This window comes from Clarias gariepinus, chromosome 5 (assembly GCF_024256425.1).
Source record: "Clarias gariepinus isolate MV-2021 ecotype Netherlands chromosome 5, CGAR_prim_01v2, whole genome shotgun sequence".
In the NCBI taxonomy this organism is placed as follows: Eukaryota; Metazoa; Chordata; class Actinopteri; order Siluriformes; family Clariidae; genus Clarias; species Clarias gariepinus.
Genome location: NC_071104.1, coordinates 40,445,001 through 40,466,156, shown reverse-complemented (window position 1 = coordinate 40,466,156; position 21,156 = coordinate 40,445,001). Strand labels below are relative to the sequence as shown.

The window sequence follows — 21,156 nt, the reverse complement described above, 5'->3', positions numbered from 1 at the left end:
CGACTCTCGCTATCAGAATTACATTTTTATCAGCTCGGCTCTGGGGAGGCGGTTTTAAATACTAACACAAATCCTGGTGTGTGTGTGTGTGTGAGAGAGAGAGAGAGAGAGAGAGAGAGAGAGAGAGAGAGCAAATAAACCAGACGACTGTGGAGGAGAAACGATAACTGAGTACAAAGGAGAGATAAATTACATTGCAATAAACATAAAGGGGTTTGTTAATGGACAGAACTTCAAGTTTACACACACACACACACACACACACACACAGTAAAACCCTCAGTATCTCAGTATTAAAAACAGTTGTTCAGACATTTATATTATTTTGAACAATAAATCAGCAAAACTCAAACTCAGGACCAACATATGGAGGAAACTCTCTCTGTCTCTCTCTCTGTCTGTCTCTCTCTCTCTCTCTCTCTCTCTGTCTGTCTGTCTCTCTCTGTCTGTCTCTCTCTCTCTCTCTCTCTGTCTGTCTGTCTGTCTCTCTCTGTCTGTCTCTCTCTCTCTCTCTCTGTCTGTCTGTCTGTCTGTCTCTCTCTCTCTCTCTCTCTCTGTCTGTCTCTCTCTCTCTCTCTCTCTGTCTGTCTGTCTGTCTCTCTCTCTCTCTCTCTCTCTCTCTGTCTGTCTCTCTCTCTCTCTCTCTCTCTCTGTCTGTCTGTCTCTCTCTGTCTGTCTCTCTCTCTCTCTCTCTGTCTGTCTGTCTGTCTCTCTCTGTCTGTCTCTCTCTCTCTCTCTCTCTCTGTCTGTCTGTCTGTCTCTCTCTCTCTCTCTCTCTCTCTCTCTCTCTGTCTGTCTGTCTCTCTCTGTCTGTCTCTCTCTCTCTCTCTCTCTGTCTGTCTGTCTGTCTCTCTCTCTCTCTCTCTCTCTCTGTCTGTCTGTCTGTCTCTCTCTGTCTGTCTCTCTCTCTCTCTCTCTCTCTCTGTCTGTCTGTCTCTCTCTCTTTCTCTCTCTCTCTCTGTCTCTTCTGCAGCCCGAGTGATATAAACACAACAGACCGGAACAGCATTTTGTTTTCAGAGTGAATTTATAAATATCAGGTTTATTAAACTTTTATTTGATTATATATTTTAAAAAGTCATATGTTTTGTTTTGTTTTATGTCTTGTCTGCACTGTCGTGTCGTAAAACAGAACCAGAGTGTCAGGGGCGTTTGATTCAGAGGACACAGAGTCAGGGCTATTAGAGTCAGAGGAGAAAGAATCAGAGGCACTAGGGTCAGCAGAGTTAAACTCTGTGGTGCTAGTGTCAGGGGTTTTAGAGTTGGGTCAAGGGCATTAGAGTCAGGGAAGATAGAGTCAAGGTATTAGATTCAGGGGTGTTAGAGTCAGTGAAGATAGGGCCAGGCATGTTAAGAGTCGAGTGAAATGGAGTCACTGGTGCTAAAGCCTGGGGTAGAGCTTTAGGGGGCATTAGAATCAAAGGAGATAGAGTCAGGGGTGATAGAGTCAGGGGCATTAGCATGAGGGAGTATATGGCCAGGGACATTGGAGTCAAGGGTGTTAGAGTCAAGAGCATTAGAGTCAGAGGAGACAGAGTCAGGGTAGAGTTATGGCATTGGAGTCAGAGTGGCATTAGAGTCGGGTGAACTAGAATCATTAAATCTGCACTATAACTAATTACGTCTGTAAGCTGTGACAAAAGACACTGGACACTGTGCAATTACATGGGGTGTTCAGGTCAAACCGGGACAAGTTCTACGGGAGAGAACCTTCTACCCTGATGGTGTCCAAGCACTAGTGACACACTGGGATAAGGGCATTAGTGTGTCAGGGGATTATAGAGAGAAAGAAAGGGAGCTTCAAAAGTCCCGCTTTGACTCGAACGCGAACTCTCCTTGTATAGTGAGTCAGTCTGGATAAGGGCGTCGCCACATGCTGTAACTGTAAATGATGTCACGATGTTACAGACTCAGTTTAGTAAATATAGGAATGATATTGCTCGGCCAATCAGATTACTAGAGCAGTGTCTTTAGTTTGTAGACACGTGGGGTGTGTCCGTCTCTCACTCTCAAACACCGTCTGAAAATACAGACAGTGTCTCTTTGTTGTCTTTCAAACTGCAGACAATAACGTCTCTACTTTAACTTGGACACCTATAACTGTAAGACATCTTCAACTCATTTTTATTTTATTTATTTTATTTATGTATTAAAAGTAAAAGTCATCAATCTTACCTCTCAGGTATTTTCTCTAAATTAAATCCAGCTCTATATTTTATACACGTATTTCAGTCGTATGTTTTTTTCGCATTGTGTTTGTGCTCTAATGGCCGGTGTTTGGAGAGCAGAGAGCACCACTTTGGAATTCTGCCACCTTTTATAAAAGCAAAATGGATAAAATCCAGAGCACTCACTTAAGTAATATTTAAAGCTAAGGGCCCAAGAAGGACAAGAACACAAACAGAAGACTGAAATGTTAGCCGAGAAAAACCATCCGGGAGAAACGCTTATCATGGTGAGGACTTCAAAATCATTTTAGCAAAGCTATTCAATACGCTAGACGATGTCCCTATTAATCCCGTTCTAGCTCTGTTACTTTACCAGATTACATCTAATATTTAAACTGGAGGTTTGTATGAAAACCAGTTACTCTAGTGGGAATCTCCAGGCTGCAGGAGTTTTATACACCACAGCGCCGTTGAATTCGGCACCAGAAGGTGTTGATTAATTCCCTACGCCAGCAGCACTGACAGTAGCGCAGGTTTACTTTGACACGCTCCTTCTAATACATTATCGTTTCCACGGTAACCGCCATTCACAGTAACGTGCACAGTGCACTCTCTCTCCATGTATACAAATATTTAAAATATAAAACCTGTGTGTAATCATTGGGGGGGGGGGGGGGGGGGGGGGGACCAATACTTTCACCATTTTAATTATGAATATGATAAAGATTTCTGTCAGGAGGAATGTGTTTCTGTAACATCAGTGGAAAGAGTCTCCAGTGTCAGTGCTCTGTGAGAGTTGGACATGAAGCAGGAGGTTTTGAGAAATGTTCAGGACAGAGGAGTTTACACGTCTATATGGTCACTCAGTCACATGACAAGCTGAAGATGTTTATTTTATTGACTTCTAAAGAGACAGAGACAGAGAGTAAGACGAGGTGCTGCTGAGGGGACGAGGGTTTATAACTGTAGCTGTGAGAAATAGGAAAGTGTTGAACAAAACTGTGATAAAGGAAACAGAGTAAATTAGACAGAGAGAGACAAACAGAGAGACAGACAGAGAGACAAAGAGAGACAGGGACACAGACAGAGAGACAGAGAGACAGACAGAGAGACGGGGACACAGACAGAGGACAGACGGGGACACAGACAGAGAGACAGACCGGGACACAGAGAGACAGGGACACAGACAGAGAGACGGGGACACAGACAGAGAGACAGACGGGGACACAGACAGAGAGACAGACGGGGACACAGAGAGACAGGGACACAGACAGAGAGATGGGGACACAGACAGAGAGACAGACGGGGACAGAGACAGACGGGGACACATGACCGTCTGGTAGTGTGTAATGATTATAGAGCCTGCCCTTATCCACTCTATGATCCGTGCAGATAATCTCCATGTAGTGGGTGTGGAGCGGGTCGGGGGAGGTGGCGGTGTGCTGGTTTACACTGATGATACACTGGACCGAGCCACAGTAATGGAGTTTAGTAAACTGAGTCGAGTCCAGTGGAAGATTTATTCCTGAGTGTGTTTGTGAAATGAAGTGAATCTAACCCAGAACCACAGAGGAGTTCTCTCCTTGCAAGAGACTGTACTCTCTCTCTCTCACACACACACACACACACACACACACACAGTGAGAGAGTGGTCTCTTGCAAATTCTCTGACTGCCCTCTAGTGGCCACAAAAGGAACAGAGCTTTTATTTCAGGAAAAAATGACAAAAAAAATGAAAATACAAAATAAATAAGTAAATAAATAAACCAATGTTTATTAGTAGTATTAATGATATTGTTATTATTATTGTTGTTAGTAGTATTAGTGGTATTATTATTAGTAGTAGTAATGGTGTGGTTGTTGTTTTCATTAGTGTCAGTGTTATTAATTTGGTTTGTCTCCCTCTAGTGGTCACTTTAGGAATTTAAACACGACGATCACTTGACGCTTAGTGAGGTCATTGTTTACAGCGGGTGTAACTGTGACAACAGGAAACAAACAAACAAACAAACAAACAAACGCGTAAATAAATGTCTGTGGGGGGGGGGGAGCAGGTGTTTCAGCAGTGCTGTGCCGCAGTGCATGATGGGAGAGGAGTTCATCAGGGAGCTGCTGAGTCTGTGTTTACACCGGCTGGCTTTAGAGCAGAACAGCAGCTCTGAGCTCGGTAAGGTCTTCATCATCACCATCATCATCATCATCACACACACACAGGACACGGGGACCACACTACAGGGAGCGCGAGGGGAGCGCGCGGGCCGGGCCGGGCTGCGCATGCGCACTCCCCATTCATTCATTATTAACAGCAGTGATTTAATAATGAAGAGCGCGAGGCTGTCTGTCTGTCTGTCTGTCTGTCACTGCACACCTCCACCTCTCTCTCTCTCTCTCTCTCTCTCCCCCTGCTGTGTGTGTGTGTGTGTGTCCTGAGCAGTGTACAACACACACAGCAGCCTAGAGAGAGAGAGCACGTGATCAAGTGACGTCATGCTGTTTGATTTTATTCATTCCTATTTGACTAATAATTATTATTGTTATTATTATTTGTTTTTGTTTATTTTTATACGAGGTTGTATCGAACAGTTTTGAGATGGGCGCCCTGGGGACGTGAGCGTTCCTGGAGGGCCAGACTGGATTTGGAGTTTGTAATTCACCAACACTAAACACACCCACTGAACCTAGTAATGAACAGATTGGTTAAATCAGCTGTGTTTGAGAAGAAGAATCACCACACTGTGTTGGCCCTGCAGGACTGGATTCGGAGACCCCTGAAGTAGACGATGAGCGCACTCTCGGTCGGGATGTGGACCTGCCTCACCTCCTCCACTGTGAAGACACCGTTTCTTCATCTCAGGGTCGTAGACGTAGACATCAGTAATGATGAAGGGCGGGTCATCCACGGCAGACTTGGGCGTGATGTTCCTCCTGCTCCTGTGTCAGTAGCCTGGGGATGAACTCAGCAGTGACACGGCGCATGTTCACCTCCGATGTGAGGATCTCCTGGACTGCTCCGTATGACACACGGGCAACAGCAGCGATGTTGTGGATTGTTCTCTGACGATCATCACACACAAGTTACCGAATGGTTTTGACATTTTCTGGGATTGAGCTTGTGGAAGGTCTTCCTGATCTCTCGTCGTCCTCCAGTGATGTTTTTATTGAAGTGGACATGAACATTAAAACACCTCAAACGGCTCGTTGCAGCATCACTTTAAACTTGCTGAATCGCATCAAACGTCTCTGTGGCTGATTTGCTCAGTTTCACACGGAATTTTACATTCACTCTTTGTTCTAACTTGCTGCCCATGATGAAATAGCAGACGTGGTAACGCACGTGGTCAGAATCGCACCAGTTGCACAGCTCCTGATCTGTCTTCTGGCACACTGACTTATGAATGTCGGCGCTCCCTGTAGCTTTGTGCTGTTGGTGTCTCCAAACTGTTAAATCCGCCCCTGTAAACGTGCCTTTCAAGCACCCAAGGACATTAAACATAAAAGATAAGTAACCAAAAACAGCATTTAATAAAGAATTGAGAAGAAAATTATTTAAAATGTCATAGTAGACATTTAGGACCCGCAAGCTTAAATACAATATAAAAGAAAAGAAAAGAAAATGAAATAAAGTCAATCAGGGCGGAGTCAGTCGGTGATCAGTCTGTAAAAGTCGAAGTGATAAGTTTATAAAGTTTACGTTTATAAAGCAGCTGTTTTAGGCTCACAGATGGAGTTACAGTGTGGAATGTTAAGGTGGAGTTTATTCCAGAGCCTCGCGGTGTGATCAGCTCAGTCAGCTACACCGGAGCAGAGGATAAGAGACGGGAAGCCGACACAGCTGGATTAACGAGTGTGTGAAGTCTTCTGGTGTTTTGTATTGTGTAATAATTCTTCTGCAGGATTCTGAAGAACCTGTACATGCTGTAGACGCCTGTTAGGAACGCCAGATAAAACCCAGTTACAGGAGTCACTTTATTCCCTACAGTTTATTTTATTTCTTGTAGTTCCTCCAGTCTTTTTGTTAATTTTTTAAATTTTGTATCTTTGTTGATTTAATGTTTCAGTTAATTCACTGTTTTTATTTTGTTGTTGACTTTTATTTTTCTTTATTCTTTTCTTTTTTTTCTTATTGATTTTATCTTATGTTGATTTTATTGTCTATTTTTATTTTTATCTTTTTTTCTTGACCTACATGTTTTTGTGTAACTTTGCATTTTATTTCTCATTGCCTTTCTGTCATGTGTTTGTGTTTTGAAATCCACTCTCTTCTGCAGAGTTTATTGAGGTGGTGAGGAACTTCGAGGTGGTCAGGAAGAAATGGCTCCACGCTGAGCTCGAGCTGAAGAAATACAAAGAGCTGCTGATGAAGTCGGACGTGGCTCGAGCCGCCCTGGAGGTCAAACTCAAACACGCCCGCAATCAGGTGGACGTGGAGATCAAGAAACGTTATAAAGTCGAAGCTGACTATCAGTACTTGGTACGTCACCCCCTCACCCCGTCACCCCGTCACCCCCTCACCGCATCACCCCGTCACAGGACCACCGCTGTCTGTGTTTAAACTATAGAGACAGTGTTTAACGGTAATATTATTATTTCTAAACCTTTCCTGGTGTAGACTGTGTGTGTGTGTGTGTGTGTGTGTGTGTGTGTGTTTCCTAACAGGAGCGTCAGATGCTGCTGATGACTGAAATTCTCGCTCAGGACAGCAAATCAAACGCCTGCCTTAATGAGGAACAGAGGAGCATGCTGGCCAACTTCCATCACAGAGGAGCAAACATCACACAGCACAGAGGCAAACGGTACATACACACACACACACACACACACCAACGTTTCTCAGTCCTGGTGCTGAACTGATGATCAACTTCAGGACTGGACAAGTCAATGTCACGTGCAAGCGAAAATGAAAGCAAGACTGACTCACAGAAGAACCACAACACATGGCAGAAGATGAGCAGCAGGTGAACATCACCCCACAGTGTTTCTCAGGTCACAGTGCAAGGATCTGAGGAACCTCCATCTGTAAAGACACCTAGGCATGTCCATGCACCACAATCCCCAACAAGCCCCATGTAGGTCCCCAGTTTAGTGTTCAAATCCCTTAACAACCTCATTATAAACCTGTGAGTGAAGTGAATCACAGAGTTGCATGCCTGGTCAGATGATTTGCTGGACCTTGTGGCTGAAGCCTAATCATATCAGTCACAGTCTTCAGTCAGGGGACGCATAACTGATTCAGCACCTCATCAGTTCAGGTGAAGACCAAAACTACCTGTGTATCAGGTGTGTTCCTGCTTGCAGGAAATAAAAAAGCACCTTTGAGATAAATCTGAGCGCCCCCTGCAGGAGACCGGTTCTTCCTGACCCTTGAGTGTGCCTTATGGCGTTATGTGGACCATTCTGTCCGTAGGCCAGCTCTCCATTTTTAGGAACTCTGTAACTGCAAGAGCTTGAGGGTTGGAGGCCTGTTTTCATTTTGGGAGGTTTTCAGGTGTCTAGGAACACTTTCACTGCAGGAACTATTTCAGGAACCCAGTAAGCTCTGGTGCATTCCTCCAAGCCAACCTTTTCAGCAGCTCAGGAATTTTTGGTGGGTCTGTTAGTCAGGAAACTGAGAGCATCACTGCAGAAACCTGAACAAGCTGTAGGTTGTCCTTGCTTCAGTCCTGCCTGTGTCTGTGGACCATCTGATCCTCAGACCAGCAGTTCCAGTCTTACTTCTGGGTGATAGATGTCCTCAACACGGCCAGCAGACCTGCTGGATGTCCAGGTTCTGTGCTTCTATAAATCCCTGATAAATATAGTCAAGTTATAAATAGTAATTTGGAGTAGTGTGTATGATGTTCTACACTGCTCCCTAGTGCTTTTACAGGGTATGATGTCATACCAAGCATTGAAGATTTTTCTCAATGTGGCTAAACCTGGGTACAGTTCAATAGATTTAATAATTAATAACAATTTTAACACCTTATAGAGGTGAGACATTTAATGCATCTTTTCCGTTTATGATTAACAGCTTATCGGTGATCGACGAGTCATCTTTTCTGTCTCATTCTGACATCAGCTACGACCGGACGGATGACGATGTGGTAGGTTCAGGTGAATATTATTAGACAAACCACATTACAGGGGTCATACCAGTGGACAGCACGGTGGTTTGTGTTTGTAGGATTTGGACAGTCCGGCTGTTGTGAAGCCTCTGAAGTCGAGACCTCGCGAGAAAAGAGTGAGCACTGTTTGTTCTTTCTGTTTTTACTCTTATTTATTTCCTGAATATTGAGTTTGGATTTGTTTATATATAAAATGTAATGTCTTTATTTGGTTGGTCATTCGGAGGGAATTCTTTTGCCAAATTTAGTTTTTTTTCCGCATGCTTTTAGCGCTCATCGATGGGGCCAATCGGCGCACTTCCATTACAGAAACGTGGGCGACTCGGTGGACGTTCTGGAGATCTGCTCAGTGTGAGACCGTCCGAGAAGGTTCATGAGTTTAAAAAGATTTTAATTAAATAAAATTTTATTTGTATAGCGTTTTTAACAATTGTCCTCGTTGCAAAGCAGCTTTACACAATCAAAAGAATTATTTAAGTTTGTATGGAATGTGAGTGTGTGTGAATCAGAATGATCAGACCGTCCCTGATGAACGAGCCGAGGGTGACGGTGCTGAGGGAAAAACTCCCTGAGATGGTAATAGGAAGAAACCTTGAGAGGAACCAGACTCAACAGGGAACCCATCCTCATCTGGGTGATAACGGATAGCAGGGATTGATCTGCACTCATACTGTGTGTTAGGAGGCTGGAAGTTCAGTATAACAGGAGATGTGGAGAAGTTCATATCGAGTGAAGATAGGATAGGGGTGATGTGCTCGTATCTTCTGGTTCTAGTGAGGACTCTCGCTGCTACATTCTGGACTAACTGAAGCTTATTTATGCATCTAGATGCATTCTAGTCAAACCGGGACCATGTGAATGGAGGCGTAAAAGCGATTGACATTTACAGAGCAGTTCATCTGTCTTCGTACTTTAAAAACTTTCCACCTTGATAGTGTCCAAGCACTAGTGACACACTGGGATAAGTGCATTAGTGTATTAGGAGATTATATAGAGACATAAAAGGAGTTTTTACTTTAAGGAGTTATTTTGCACAATCAAAAGTCCCAGTTTGACTCGAACACCCCTGTGTAACTATGCTAATGTAACATGTTTTATGGATAATCTGAGACTCAGTTAATTTTCCAGTCCACATGGTTTACTTTCTCCATATTCCAATACTACTAAATTCAATCTTGAGATATGAATTTAATTTCCTGTGTGTGTGTGTGTGTGATTAGGAAGTGGAAGCGACAGTGGTTACAGCATCAGTCACTACCCCTGATAATGGTGGTCAGATCCACATGGTGATCGATATCACTCAGGAAACAGCAGAGCCGACCCGAACCCGAGCTGATCCCCTCCCTCCTGTGAGCGGTGAGGAATGATTACATCATCGACACTGAGCCTTGTTTATAAAGTCTCATATCATATCTAAATTATCTCATTTGCCAGAGAGAATGTGTTTCACAATACGAAATTTCATCTTAAGAACTCGCCTCCGGAACGGATTAAATTTGTATGCCGAGGTACCGCTGTATATATAAGTGTGTGTGTGTGTGTGTGTGTGTGTGTGTGTGTGTGTGTGTGTGTGTTTGTTTTGTTACAGACCAGACATCAGTGTGGGCTCACTCTGAAATCACTGAGGTTGATATGGCTATACCAATGGATGAGACTTGTGCTGAACCCCAAGTTCCTCTGTCTGTGCAACCATTTGTGAACACTAATATCCAGAATGCTAACATTCAGCAGAATGCTAATGTCCAGAATGCTAACATTCAGCCGAATGCTAACGTCCAGAATGCTAACATTCAGCAGAATGCTAACGTCCAGAATGCTAACATTCAGCAGAATGGTTACGTCCAGAATGCTAACGTCCAGAATGCTAACATCCAGCAGCATGCTAACATCCAGAATGCTAACGTCCAGTACAATATTATCCAGCACATCTTCCTGCCCAAAACTGTATGGATTTCTACCTCACTAGTATTTATGACACTTCCACATTTGGAGATCATGATTGTGCCTTTCTGTCCCTTCTTTGTCCTCTCCCTGTCTCGTCTCTTTCCTCTCTATCCCTCTGCACAGGTGATCCGTCCGGAGACCTGCAGTCCCTGTAGGAAGAGGATCCGTTTTGGGAAAGTGGCGGTGAAGTGCAGGGACTGCCGTGTGATCGCTCATCCTGAGTGTAAACACCTGTGTGTGGAAAAATGTTCCCCTAGCACACAGGGAGCTGTCCAGTCTACTAAGGTAAAACACACACACACACACTCACAGAGTGTGGTTTGCTTCCTCCATTGAAGGAGGTCATATCAGATGACATGCTTCACATGCCCTTTATGTAGACACTCCACTGGTGTCCCACAAGGCTCAGTGCGGGGTCCCGTTCAGTTTGTTACGTATCCCATACTGATATATCGGTTTCATGGTGGCAGGTTACTGAGTACATCTACTTCATTACTGTACTTATTTAAGCACATATTTGATATATTTGTACTTTTACTTGAGTAGTTTTATTAAATGATTCTTTTTACTTTTATTTCACTCAAAAAGACAGCAAATATCTGTACCTTTACTTTACTACATTTCTACATGGGGTTACATACATAACCACAGGGGTGTGTAATATTTGAAGTGGGAAAATCGCCACCTGCTGACTGTTGTGTGTAATTGTGTGACATGCTTTTCCTTCACAACAGGCACAGCACATTCACCCCCCCCCCCCCCCCCCCCCACACACACACATGTCTCTCTCTCTTTCTCTCTGGATGATGTTCATATGTTCTGTTAGGTTCCTCATGGTTGTGTTTTCCTCGTCTGTAGGTGACGTTGGAGAGTTTTTGTCCCTCCTCTCCTCCCCGGATCCCACCGCTGATTATCCAGTGTGTTAAGGAGATCGAACGGCGCGGCCTTGAGGAGGTGAACACAAACACACATACACACACACACACCTAATTCCTGGGGATGTTTCTGTCTTTCTGTTCTCTCTTATTATTATTTTATTTCCTTTCTATCCAATTGATTCTTTTTATCTTCATTGTCTTGTTTTGTTTTTTCCTAAATTTCTGTATCTTTTCTTTTCGTTATATTTCCTCATTGTTTCTTCTCTCCTCTTTATATCCTTTCCACTTCTTTGCCGTTTATTTTTTTCTTATTTCTTTGCTTTACTCCACGTTTCCCTTTATCTTTCTTTTGATCTTTTAAATCTATTCTTCCTTCTATTTTTCTAATAGTGAGCAGTCTTTCTGTCTCTGTCCCTCTGTATAGAGGGGTCTGTACCGTGTGCCAGGAGGCGAGCGGGCAGTGAAGGAGTTACGTGAGCGCTACCTCAGTGCTAAAGGTCCTCTGCTGCTGCAGCGGGTGGACGAGGTTCACGTGGTGTGTGGGCTCCTGAAGGACTTCCTGAGGAAACTCCAAGAGCCGCTCGTCACCTTCGCGCTCCACAAGACCTTTATGGAGGCAGCAGGTGACGTTTTATCACACGCCTTCTAATTCAGAACTTCATCTTTAATTAGAAGTAGAAGGTTTTAGCCGAAAGTGAAGATCAGGACACACTGAAGTGACACCCAGAGTTCCATCAGTTTCTTCATAAGCTGAGGTTTTCATGCATCATAACGTGCACTGTTATCTTCCAGGGCTAAGATCCTCATTAATACAGTTATACACTGAAGTATTCTTTTAGCAACTAGGGGAATTAAATTAACATCAGGCACAGCTGGATGAGTTCTCTGCAGATGTGTCCTGCAGATACACACAGTGTTATTAATGCACTGGATAACCATTTAAATAAAAAAAAAATAGATGTCTTTGAAATATTTCAGCCAAATTGTTCATCTTTATTTTAACACTGAAGAAATATTTAAGTTTTTTCTGCCTGACAGTAATTCCTGATGGAGTCAAGTTGTTACGTCTGAACTTTATTTAGTGTTGAGATTTAAGACCATCTCGAGCCTGCAGTCGCTCCGTCAGGAATTACGAGTGAGACTCGACTTCTGAGTGTGAATGAGGAGCGACTCGAGTGGCCTCTGTGCCTGAGTGGAGGAGGCGTGGCCTCTGTGCCTGCCTGAGTAAAGGAGGCGTGGCCTCTGTGCCTGAGTGGAGGAGGCGTGGCCTCTGTGCCTGCCTGAGTGGAGGAGGCGTGGCCTCTGTGCCTGCCTGAGTGGAGGAGGCGTGGCCTCTGTGCCTGCCTGAGTGGAAGAGGCGTGGCCTCTGTGCCTGCCTGAGTAAAGGAGGCGTGGCCTCTGTGCCTGAGTGGAGGGGGCGTGGCCTCTGTGCCTGAGTGGAGGGGGCGTGGCCTCTGTGCTTGAGTGGAGGGGGCGTGGCCTCTGTCTCTGTGCCTGAGTGGAGGGGGCGTGGCCTCTGTCTCTGTGCCTGAGTGGAGGGGGCGTGGCCTCTGTGCCTGAGTGGAGGGGGCGTGGCCTCTGTGCCTGAGTGGAGGGGGCGTGGCCTCTGTGCCTGTGCCTGAGTGGAGGAGGCGTGGCCTTGTGCCTGAGTGGAGGGGGCGTGGCCTCTGTCTCTGTGCCTGAGTGGAGGGGGCGTGGCCTCTGTCTCTGTGCCTGAGTGGAGGAGGCGTGGCCCCTGTGCCTGAGTGGAGGAGGCGTGGCCCCTGTGCCTGAGTGGAGGAGGCGTGGCCCCTGTGCCTGAGTGGAGGGGGCGTGGCCTCTGTCTCTGTGCCTGAGTGGAGGAGGCGTGGCCCCTGTGCCTGAGTGGAGGAGGCGTGGCCCCTGTGCCTGAGTGGAGGAGGCGTGGCCCCTGTGCCTGAGTGGAGGGGGCGTGGCCTCTGTCTCTGTGCCTGAGTGGAGGGGGCGTGGCCTCTGTGTCTGTGCCTGAGTGGAGGAGGCGTGGCCTCTGTGCCTGTGCCTGAGTGGAGGAGGCGTGGCCCCTGTGGCTGAGTGGAGGGGGCGTGGCCTCTGTGCCTGTGCCTGAGTGGAGGGGGCGTGGCCTTTGTGTTTGTGCCGATGTTCCTCCCATCTTCCTTTTCCCCGTGTTGATCCTGACAGAACTAGCGGACGATGATAACAGCTCGGCGATGATGATCCAGGCCATCGGAGAACTTCCACAGCCGAACAGGGAGACTCTCGCCTTCCTGATGCTCCATCTACAGAGGTAGAGGACACGCCCGTACACACACATCCATAAAAAACATCCAGCACACGTGGATTTGAATCATCTCGAGTTATCACACGTTCATGTGTTCTAATGTGTTGTTCTGTTTGGTGTCTCAGGGTGACTCTCAGTCCTCAGTGTCAGATGGATCAGAATAATTTGGCTCGTGTGTTCGGACCCACCATCATCGGGCACGGCATGGCCGAACCATCTCCGCTCACCATCATGAGGGACACCAACACGCAGCCCAAGGTGAGTGACATGCTCAGGAGTGTGTGTGTGTGTGTGTGTGTGTGTGTGTGTCCTCACTGCTGACCCTCTGTGCTTCAGGTAGTGTTGCGGCTGCTCTCTTTGTCCCCTGATTACTGGAACGGTCTCCTAACTGCAGCGGGGGATCAGCACGGATCTCACACACCTTCTGAGAGGGTTCAGCCTGGATCTCACACACACCCGGAGAGAGATCAGCTCATCTCTTCAGTCGTACGTTCAAACATCAGCAAGTCCACCACTCCATCCGCAGACCGAGGTAAACGCTGTGTCATTAAACACTGCATTCTCTGACACTTTGTGAAGTCGTTCTTCTGGAGTAAAGGTTCGACCCTGAAGGCCTGACTCACACGCTCTCCTCTGAACCTCCACTGGGTGCTGAAGGCCTGACTCACACGCTCTCCTCTGAACCTCCACTGGGTGCTGAAGGCCTGACTCACACGCTCTCCTCTGAACCTCCACTGGGTGCTGAAGGCCTGACTCACACGCTCTCCTCTGAACCTCCACTGGGTGCTGAAGGCCTGACTCACACGCTCTCCTCTGAACCTCCACTGGGTGTTGAAGTACAGCTTTGTCATGTACTAAAGACACATTTATGCAAATTAGGCTTTGTCTAATTTAAATACTTTAGAATTACTTTGAATTAGTTAGAATTACTCTGGTCACATGTTGTATCTTGAAACATCTTTTTGTGTGCATCAAAGTATATTGTGTGTGTGTGTGTGTGTGTTACAGATCGCATGTTTAAGCCCGTCACCTCTCCTGAGCTGAGTAAATACAGCAGGACTCCAGGCGGCTCGTCCTTCAAGGGCCGGATCAAGACCCTGGGCAGCGCTTTCAACAACACGTGAGACACACAGACAGACATACGCAAATGTAGACACAGACAGATTCACCCACGTGCACAAAGATGCAGAGACACAGACAGACATTTAAACCTCACTAAAAATCTGACAGCCTGATATGATTGATTTTTTGTTAAAAGCACTAAAGAAATAAAACTGAATTGGATTGAATTTAATTTTAAAATTAAATTTAGAATCTCGCTCTGTTCCAGAACCAAACCGAAACCTGAACCGGCCAAAAAGAAGTTCTTTACATCACCAAAGTGAGAGAACCAGGACCAGGAGTGTGTGTGTGTGTGTGTGTGTGAGAGGGGGACTGTACATGGTGGAAGTTTATCACAGTGAGAATGTTTTGGCACTGTTTATCAGGGTGAGCACTATAAAACATGTAATTGTAAATAAACCTCATGCATCCAGTGTGTCTGTCTCGGTGTAAAGTGTCCATGTCATCAGTGTTAACCCTGAACACACACCTGACGGGATAAATCTCCTGTAGCATCACCTCCATGTACGAATGTTGTATATTCCTGAAGAACTGACAGTTCCAGCACTGACACTGGAGACTCCTTCCGTAACTCACACACACGGTTTTTATTTTTAGTCCGTTTCTGTGACGTTGCTGTTATAGTAAATTATAATAACAGGAATTAAAACTAGCCATATGTTACAGGAAAGTGCTGTTGATCAGCAGAGGGCGCAATGACCTTTTCATACAACATGAAGTAAGTGAATTCACCCTCTGTATGGAACAGACGAAGGAAGAAAAAAAACAACGGCAAAAATAAGAAGTAACTGACGACAGATTTAATGTAGCGTCCCGTCCACCTCCTGACCAATCAGGGAACAGAATTCAGCAGCACTCCGGTGTTAATTCATCTGAAACATGGGTGTATGTTTTTATTCAATAAGTATTTCCATTTGGCACGTTTTATATTTCTTTAACATAACACACACACACACACACACACCACTTACATCCTGACCTGATTGTTAGATTTTAGAACAGGCAGTGATCGTCACGTCTCTCAAATTGTTTTAGAAACTAAAGTTGTTTCTTAAAAACACACATTTTTAATTCATACATTTTAAATATTTTTCCCTATCGTGCAGGATTTACATAAATACAGATCATTTCAGTGAGACTGTACTCTCTGTCCTCTTACAATTAAGATCTGTGACATTACAGAAACTCAATGACTTTAATATAAACCTGGCTCTGAGTTTATCATCTTCACACACTATAGTGAGTTAATTCAGGTACTATTTGGGTCCTGCAGAAAATACCCGGTTTCATTTAATACTTTAGTTTAGAGCTTTACTTTGATTAAATAAGAACTAGGGGCTCACTGGATAAACACTAAAGAAGGCATTAAAGAAGCTCGCTGGAATTTGTCAACATAAAGACGGCTGAATGAACTCGTTAGTTCGCTCGTTATGTGCAAAATAAAGTACCAGGTAAGTCGGAGTTACAGTACAGAATTATATTTAAATGACCATGACCCAGCAGGGGTGCCAATATTTTAAGCACACATTGTGATACATCGTGTGATGTTAATAGTCGCTCCGTCACAGGATGATCTGGTTTTTGAAACTGCGGTTGAGGTCTTTGTGCGGCAGGACGATGGAGTTGAGGATGATCACTTCAGACGGGATCGTCACGTTACAGCCTGAGGACACACGACACACACGCGGTTTAAACTACAAGTGCACACACACACACACACACGACAACTACACAAACACATATATACACAAAAACTATAGATAAAAGATAGAAAACCCCAATCACAGACAAAACTACAGACCAAAGAAACTACAGATCTGTTAATAAATCTACAGATAAAATGAACTACAGATAAAACTGGACAAACGAACCACAAACTACAGATAAAATTACAAATAAAAGTCCAAACTATTCATAACAGATCCAATACAAACTACTGATAAACTAAATAATAAAACAAAGTTAAGACAAACTACAGGTAAAAACTACAAATAAAAACAAATTACAGATCTACAAATCAAATAAATCTACCAATAAAACAACAAACTACAGACAGTAGTGGTTTAAAAAATGCAAAAAAACTAAGAAATGTCATAAAATCTGTAAAAACCAAAACAAAACAAAAAACGTACCAAATACAATGTAATATGAACGTTTTATTTGTTTATATTAAATTTCTCCCGGACATTCCCTGTTAAACGCGTAGAGTTGTACTGTACGGTGCTGTCCAAAACTATTGGCACCCTTCATTAAAAGTACCAGAATTGTATTTTTTTTTCTTTTGTGTGCATCACTGATCACCTTCAGGAGGCGAGACGAGAACGGCTTCTAGAACGGGATCACTAACGCTTCTACATAATGGTGATGATGATGAAGGGTGTGTGTGAAGTCGTACCTAGGATGGTGATGGATGGTGTCAGTTTCCCGTCTCTGAACAGAGTCTCGCTGTCGATTTTGGCGTACGGGTCGTTAGGGTTCGGGTCACTCGGGGTTCCCTCCACTCTCGCCCACTTCCCGATGGTGCTGTCCCACCCGATTATACTGTTTAACACACAGCTGTGGTCCTGCAGACACACACACACACACAGTCAATGAGGTTTTTTTGTTGTTACACACACAGTGTTCTGTAGTAATAGGTCAGCGCTGAACTTGTGGCACTTCAGAGAAAAAACAAATATGTACAAAAAAAATCAACCTTAAAGATGGAAAAACTAAAATATTAATTACCAATTCTCAATAACATTTCTATATAAGGACACGTTACATGATGTACAGGTTCACTAACAAACTCCACTTGCTAACAAGATGTGTTACATAAAAATCTTTCACCTTTATATCTAAGAAAGGTTTTGTGTGTGTATGAAGTTTAAACAGACGATTCCAAAAATCATGATTTCTACAATAATTTCTATGATACCACAGGACAGTGTGATGTATCATTATATTATATCACATTATATTACATTACATTATATTATATTATTTTTCACATCATAGTATATTACATTATATTATATTACATTATATTACATTATATCACAGTACATAATATTATATACCATTATATTATATTATGTTATATTATATCACATTATATTATATTACATTATATCATATATCACATCATAGTATATCAAATTATATCATATTATATTATATTATATTATATTATATTATGTTATATTATATTACATTATATCACATTAAATTACATTATATTATATTAATTATATTATATTACATTATATCATATATCACATCATAGTATATCAAATTATATCATATTATATTATATTATATTATTTTTCACAATATAGTATATTACATTATATTATATTATATTACATTATATCACAGTACATAATATTATATACCATTATATTATATTATGTTATATTATATCACATTATATTATATTACATTATATCATATATCACATCATAGTATATCAAATTATATCATATTATATTATATTATATTATATTATATTATATTATATTATATTATATTATATTATATTATATTATATTATATTATATTATATTATATTATATTATATTATATTATATTATATTATATTATCTCCCAGCCCTAATTCACGCGTGTCCACACTGCACTTAGGAACATAGAAAGCAAGAAAGCAGTGAGATGCCTGTAAGGTGGCTCCGTGGAGGATGATGGACTCTCTGACTCGAACCCCGGCCCCGATCGTCACTCCGGTGCCTATCGACACGTTTGGACCCAACTGTGGGGAAAAAGTTTTATCAGTTTAATTTTCTTTGAATTTTCTCATTACAGACACGAATCACTGTAGTTTGACGTGATGTTACTGAGCAGAGCCCTCACGTGTACAGTCAGGTGTATAGTCACGTGTACAGTCAGGTGTATAGTCACGTGTACCGTCAGGGGGAAAGAACCCTCGTGCACTTCTTTACTGATGACTCTCCTACTCACTGTTAGTACGGTGTACTCATTACGGAAAACATTGGCTTAATTTTTTTAATTACTATTATTTTTATCATTTGTTAAGACAGTGACCGGGGCTCATTATAATTTTTAAGTACTCAGTCACTTGACCAGGGCTTATTATAGTAATTAAATGTTTAGTCATGTGACTAGAGCTCTTATAATATTCACGTACTACAGTATAATGAGCCCCAGTCACTGTATTTTCAGTTGCAGTCACATGACTAGGGCTCATTTTAATATTGATCACTCAGTCAGGTGACCGGAGCTCATTATAATAATTAAATATTCAGTCATGTGACTAGCACTGGAGTTACAGTATTTAAGTACTCATTCAGGTGACCATGAGTCTTTATAATTTGTACATATACAGTCACATGACATTTATAGTATTAAAAGTATTTGGTCATGTGACCATGGCTCATGATAATACTTAAGCACTCAGTCATGTGTCCAGAGCTCACAGGAGGGTGTACTTTCTTTTCCCCATGACTGTAACACTACATTACACCTCGTCTAGATGAGAGATGAGTGTGTTTATAGCGGGGACTCACCACAGCCGTGGGGTCGATGTTAGCTGTCGGGTGGACGTAAACATTTCCTAAAAATCAGACACATCTCAATTAATAAATACTCTGGTGCTGGTGTTCAAATCTGCATTAATATATACAGTGTGTGTGTGTGTGTGTGTGTGTGTGGTCCAGCAGTAAAAACACTTACCGATTATTTTGGGTCCCCCGTCCTTACTGGTGGCCAGTCTCTCAGGGTGGGTCTTATGGTACTGGTTTAGATACAGACGACTGGCGTAGATCGCTGATCTGGAAAACCAGAGACACAAAATGATTGAGGTTAAAAACAGTCCGAGTATGATCGGGTTGTTTCTTTGGTTTTAATGGGTTTAATCCTGTAGTAGGTCATGGGTTTGGGACGCAGATCAGACATGTCTCGGGGTGGAGGTGTGGTGTACTCACACTCTCACATCACTCAGGGCGACACACACTGGGCGTCTGTGATCTCACACAAGCAGAACTTCAAATGTTTTCCTCCAAATGTGTTATTCTTTAACGATGTAAAGCTCTACAGTCGGTTATTCTGTTCACCAGATAATCTGTTTCACCGATTATTCCTTCTCAGGACTTCTGTGCTGCTGATCCACGTCTAATTTACAACAAAGAGAAACCAGGAGCACTTACAGCGCCCTCTGCTGGATTGGTGCATTAACTGAGCTGAACAACCTTCGCTGTGGATGTTGTGGGAGGGGATTTATACGATAACCACCAAACTGGGTCTTGATATACCCTCAAGACATCGTGGATACAAAATTGCGAAGGGGTTTTTGATTTCTCAAACAGAGAAATACGTTATACTGTATGTTATACTGGTACTGGTAATGCCCCTGCATATGTATCTGCCCACTGGACACTGGTTTTGCTCGTAGCTCTTTTGACAGCTGTGAAATAACGCCTCGTTGAAATGAATCTCCAGGGAAACAAACAGATACTAAATCAAAAACAGATGATGATGATGATGATGATGATGATGGTCTCACCCTGCAGATTTAATCTGACTCCAGAACCGGTCGGTTTTGTACACGTAGAGTTTCTCCTGAGCCGCCAGAGCCGTGAAGATGTCCTGCTCCAGACGGATCACCTCGGCTCTCTGCCAGCCGTTACACTGCTCATCTCTGCAACAGACATTTACACACAAACATCACACACAAAACACACACCTGCAAAAGACAAAAAGTGAAGCGTGCGGTAATGCTTCATCAGATACTCCACTGACTGTGGGGCGCCATTACTTTTGTCCTTATTGGCCATCTAATCTACAATGGGGAAGCGTTTTGGAAGGGGGAGGGGTTTAACAGTTTGATGCAGTTACTGCAAGCGAGTTATGCAAACAAATACTACATGAGACGTTAATTTGGACGACAGAGATTAGAAGTTGGACTTCACTCATCATGAAGAGTTTGGAGCTTCAACAGAAGAAAACCTCAAGAGCACAACCTCCCAGACTCCAGCTGGAAACTTCTCAGGCAACATAAGTGTGTGTGTGTGTGTGTGTGTGTGAGACGTCGCTTACTGGATTGGACAACACTCAGTACAATGAGAAAGTCAGAGAAGCTCAGATCAGATCTGAGAACCTCACACACATCAGGAACGTCTCTCAGAGCCACGCCTAAACACCTGCAGAGTCCAAGATCAGCTCACACTAGTGGACACACTGTATGGACATGTTTGTAAGAGCTGGAGGTGCTTAGTCAAGGTCCAGACTGTTCCCTTCAGCTGAGAGGAAACTGGTTCTGATGACTGGCACAGAGCCAGTGTCACTGCCTCCAGTCAAACCAGTTTCAAAAATCCTGGTTCTGCTCCAAAAATCCAGAATCTTCAAGTTCAGCTAAAGTTCACAGCTGATCACGTGGACAAATAAAAAGCCTTCTGGAGGAAGGTTCTGACTGGAGGTGTGTTTGGAGGAGTAAAGATGAGGTGCTGATGACCAAGAACACTGTAGCAGGTGTGAAGCCTGGTGGTGGTAGCATTACACTCTGGAACACACTCATGAATCTGTGTATGATCTGTGGAGCCGGAAGAGCGAAGTTTGATTTATTATGTCCGACCCTTTCAGCTGTGTCTCTCTTTCAAAACTGCATCTTTACTATTACAAAAAGAAAAAGAAAAAAAAGAAAGAAAGAAAATGTCCTGCAGAGACAGGTGTCC

General features: G+C 43.4%; 2 protein-coding genes across 5 annotated transcripts in view; one reads left to right on the top strand and one right to left on the bottom strand.

Moving 5' to 3' along the window:
• The first annotated feature begins 4,253 nt into the window (after window positions 1-4,253).
• si:ch1073-416j23.1 (rac GTPase-activating protein 1) lies at window positions 4,254-14,885 on the top strand. 4 transcript variants are annotated; one of them, XM_053496696.1, is made up of 16 exons: window positions 4,254-4,335; window positions 6,437-6,639; window positions 6,825-6,961; window positions 8,179-8,251; window positions 8,332-8,388; window positions 8,543-8,641; window positions 9,493-9,628; window positions 9,861-9,898; window positions 10,340-10,501; window positions 11,075-11,170; window positions 11,519-11,717; window positions 13,252-13,357; window positions 13,477-13,609; window positions 13,688-13,883; window positions 14,360-14,471; window positions 14,682-14,885. In XM_053496696.1, exons 1-16 carry the CDS (start codon window positions 4,254-4,256, stop codon window positions 14,734-14,736), a joined length of 1,884 nt encoding a protein of 627 aa, XP_053352671.1. In that variant the 3' UTR covers window positions 14,737-14,885. The 4 variants fall into 4 exon arrangements, with proteins under 4 accessions (XP_053352671.1, XP_053352670.1, XP_053352669.1 ...); XM_053496695.1 differs by having other exon boundaries at window positions 9,861-10,216; XM_053496694.1 differs by having other exon boundaries at window positions 9,861-10,501.
• A 1,050-nt stretch (window positions 14,886-15,935) lies between these two features.
• gmppaa (GDP-mannose pyrophosphorylase Aa) overlaps window positions 15,936-21,156 on the bottom strand; it is a 13,397-nt gene continuing 8,176 nt past the window's right edge. The window contains exons 7-12 of the mRNA XM_053496065.1: window positions 19,989-20,123; window positions 19,160-19,257; window positions 18,994-19,040; window positions 18,126-18,218; window positions 16,869-17,037; window positions 15,936-16,136 (exon numbers count right to left, since the gene is read on the bottom strand). Coding sequence (XP_053352040.1) covers window positions 16,036-16,136; window positions 16,869-17,037; window positions 18,126-18,218; window positions 18,994-19,040; window positions 19,160-19,257; window positions 19,989-20,123 — 643 coding nt within the window. The 3' untranslated portion in view covers window positions 15,936-16,035. The remainder of the gene's footprint in view (window positions 16,137-16,868; window positions 17,038-18,125; window positions 18,219-18,993; window positions 19,041-19,159; window positions 19,258-19,988; window positions 20,124-21,156) is intronic.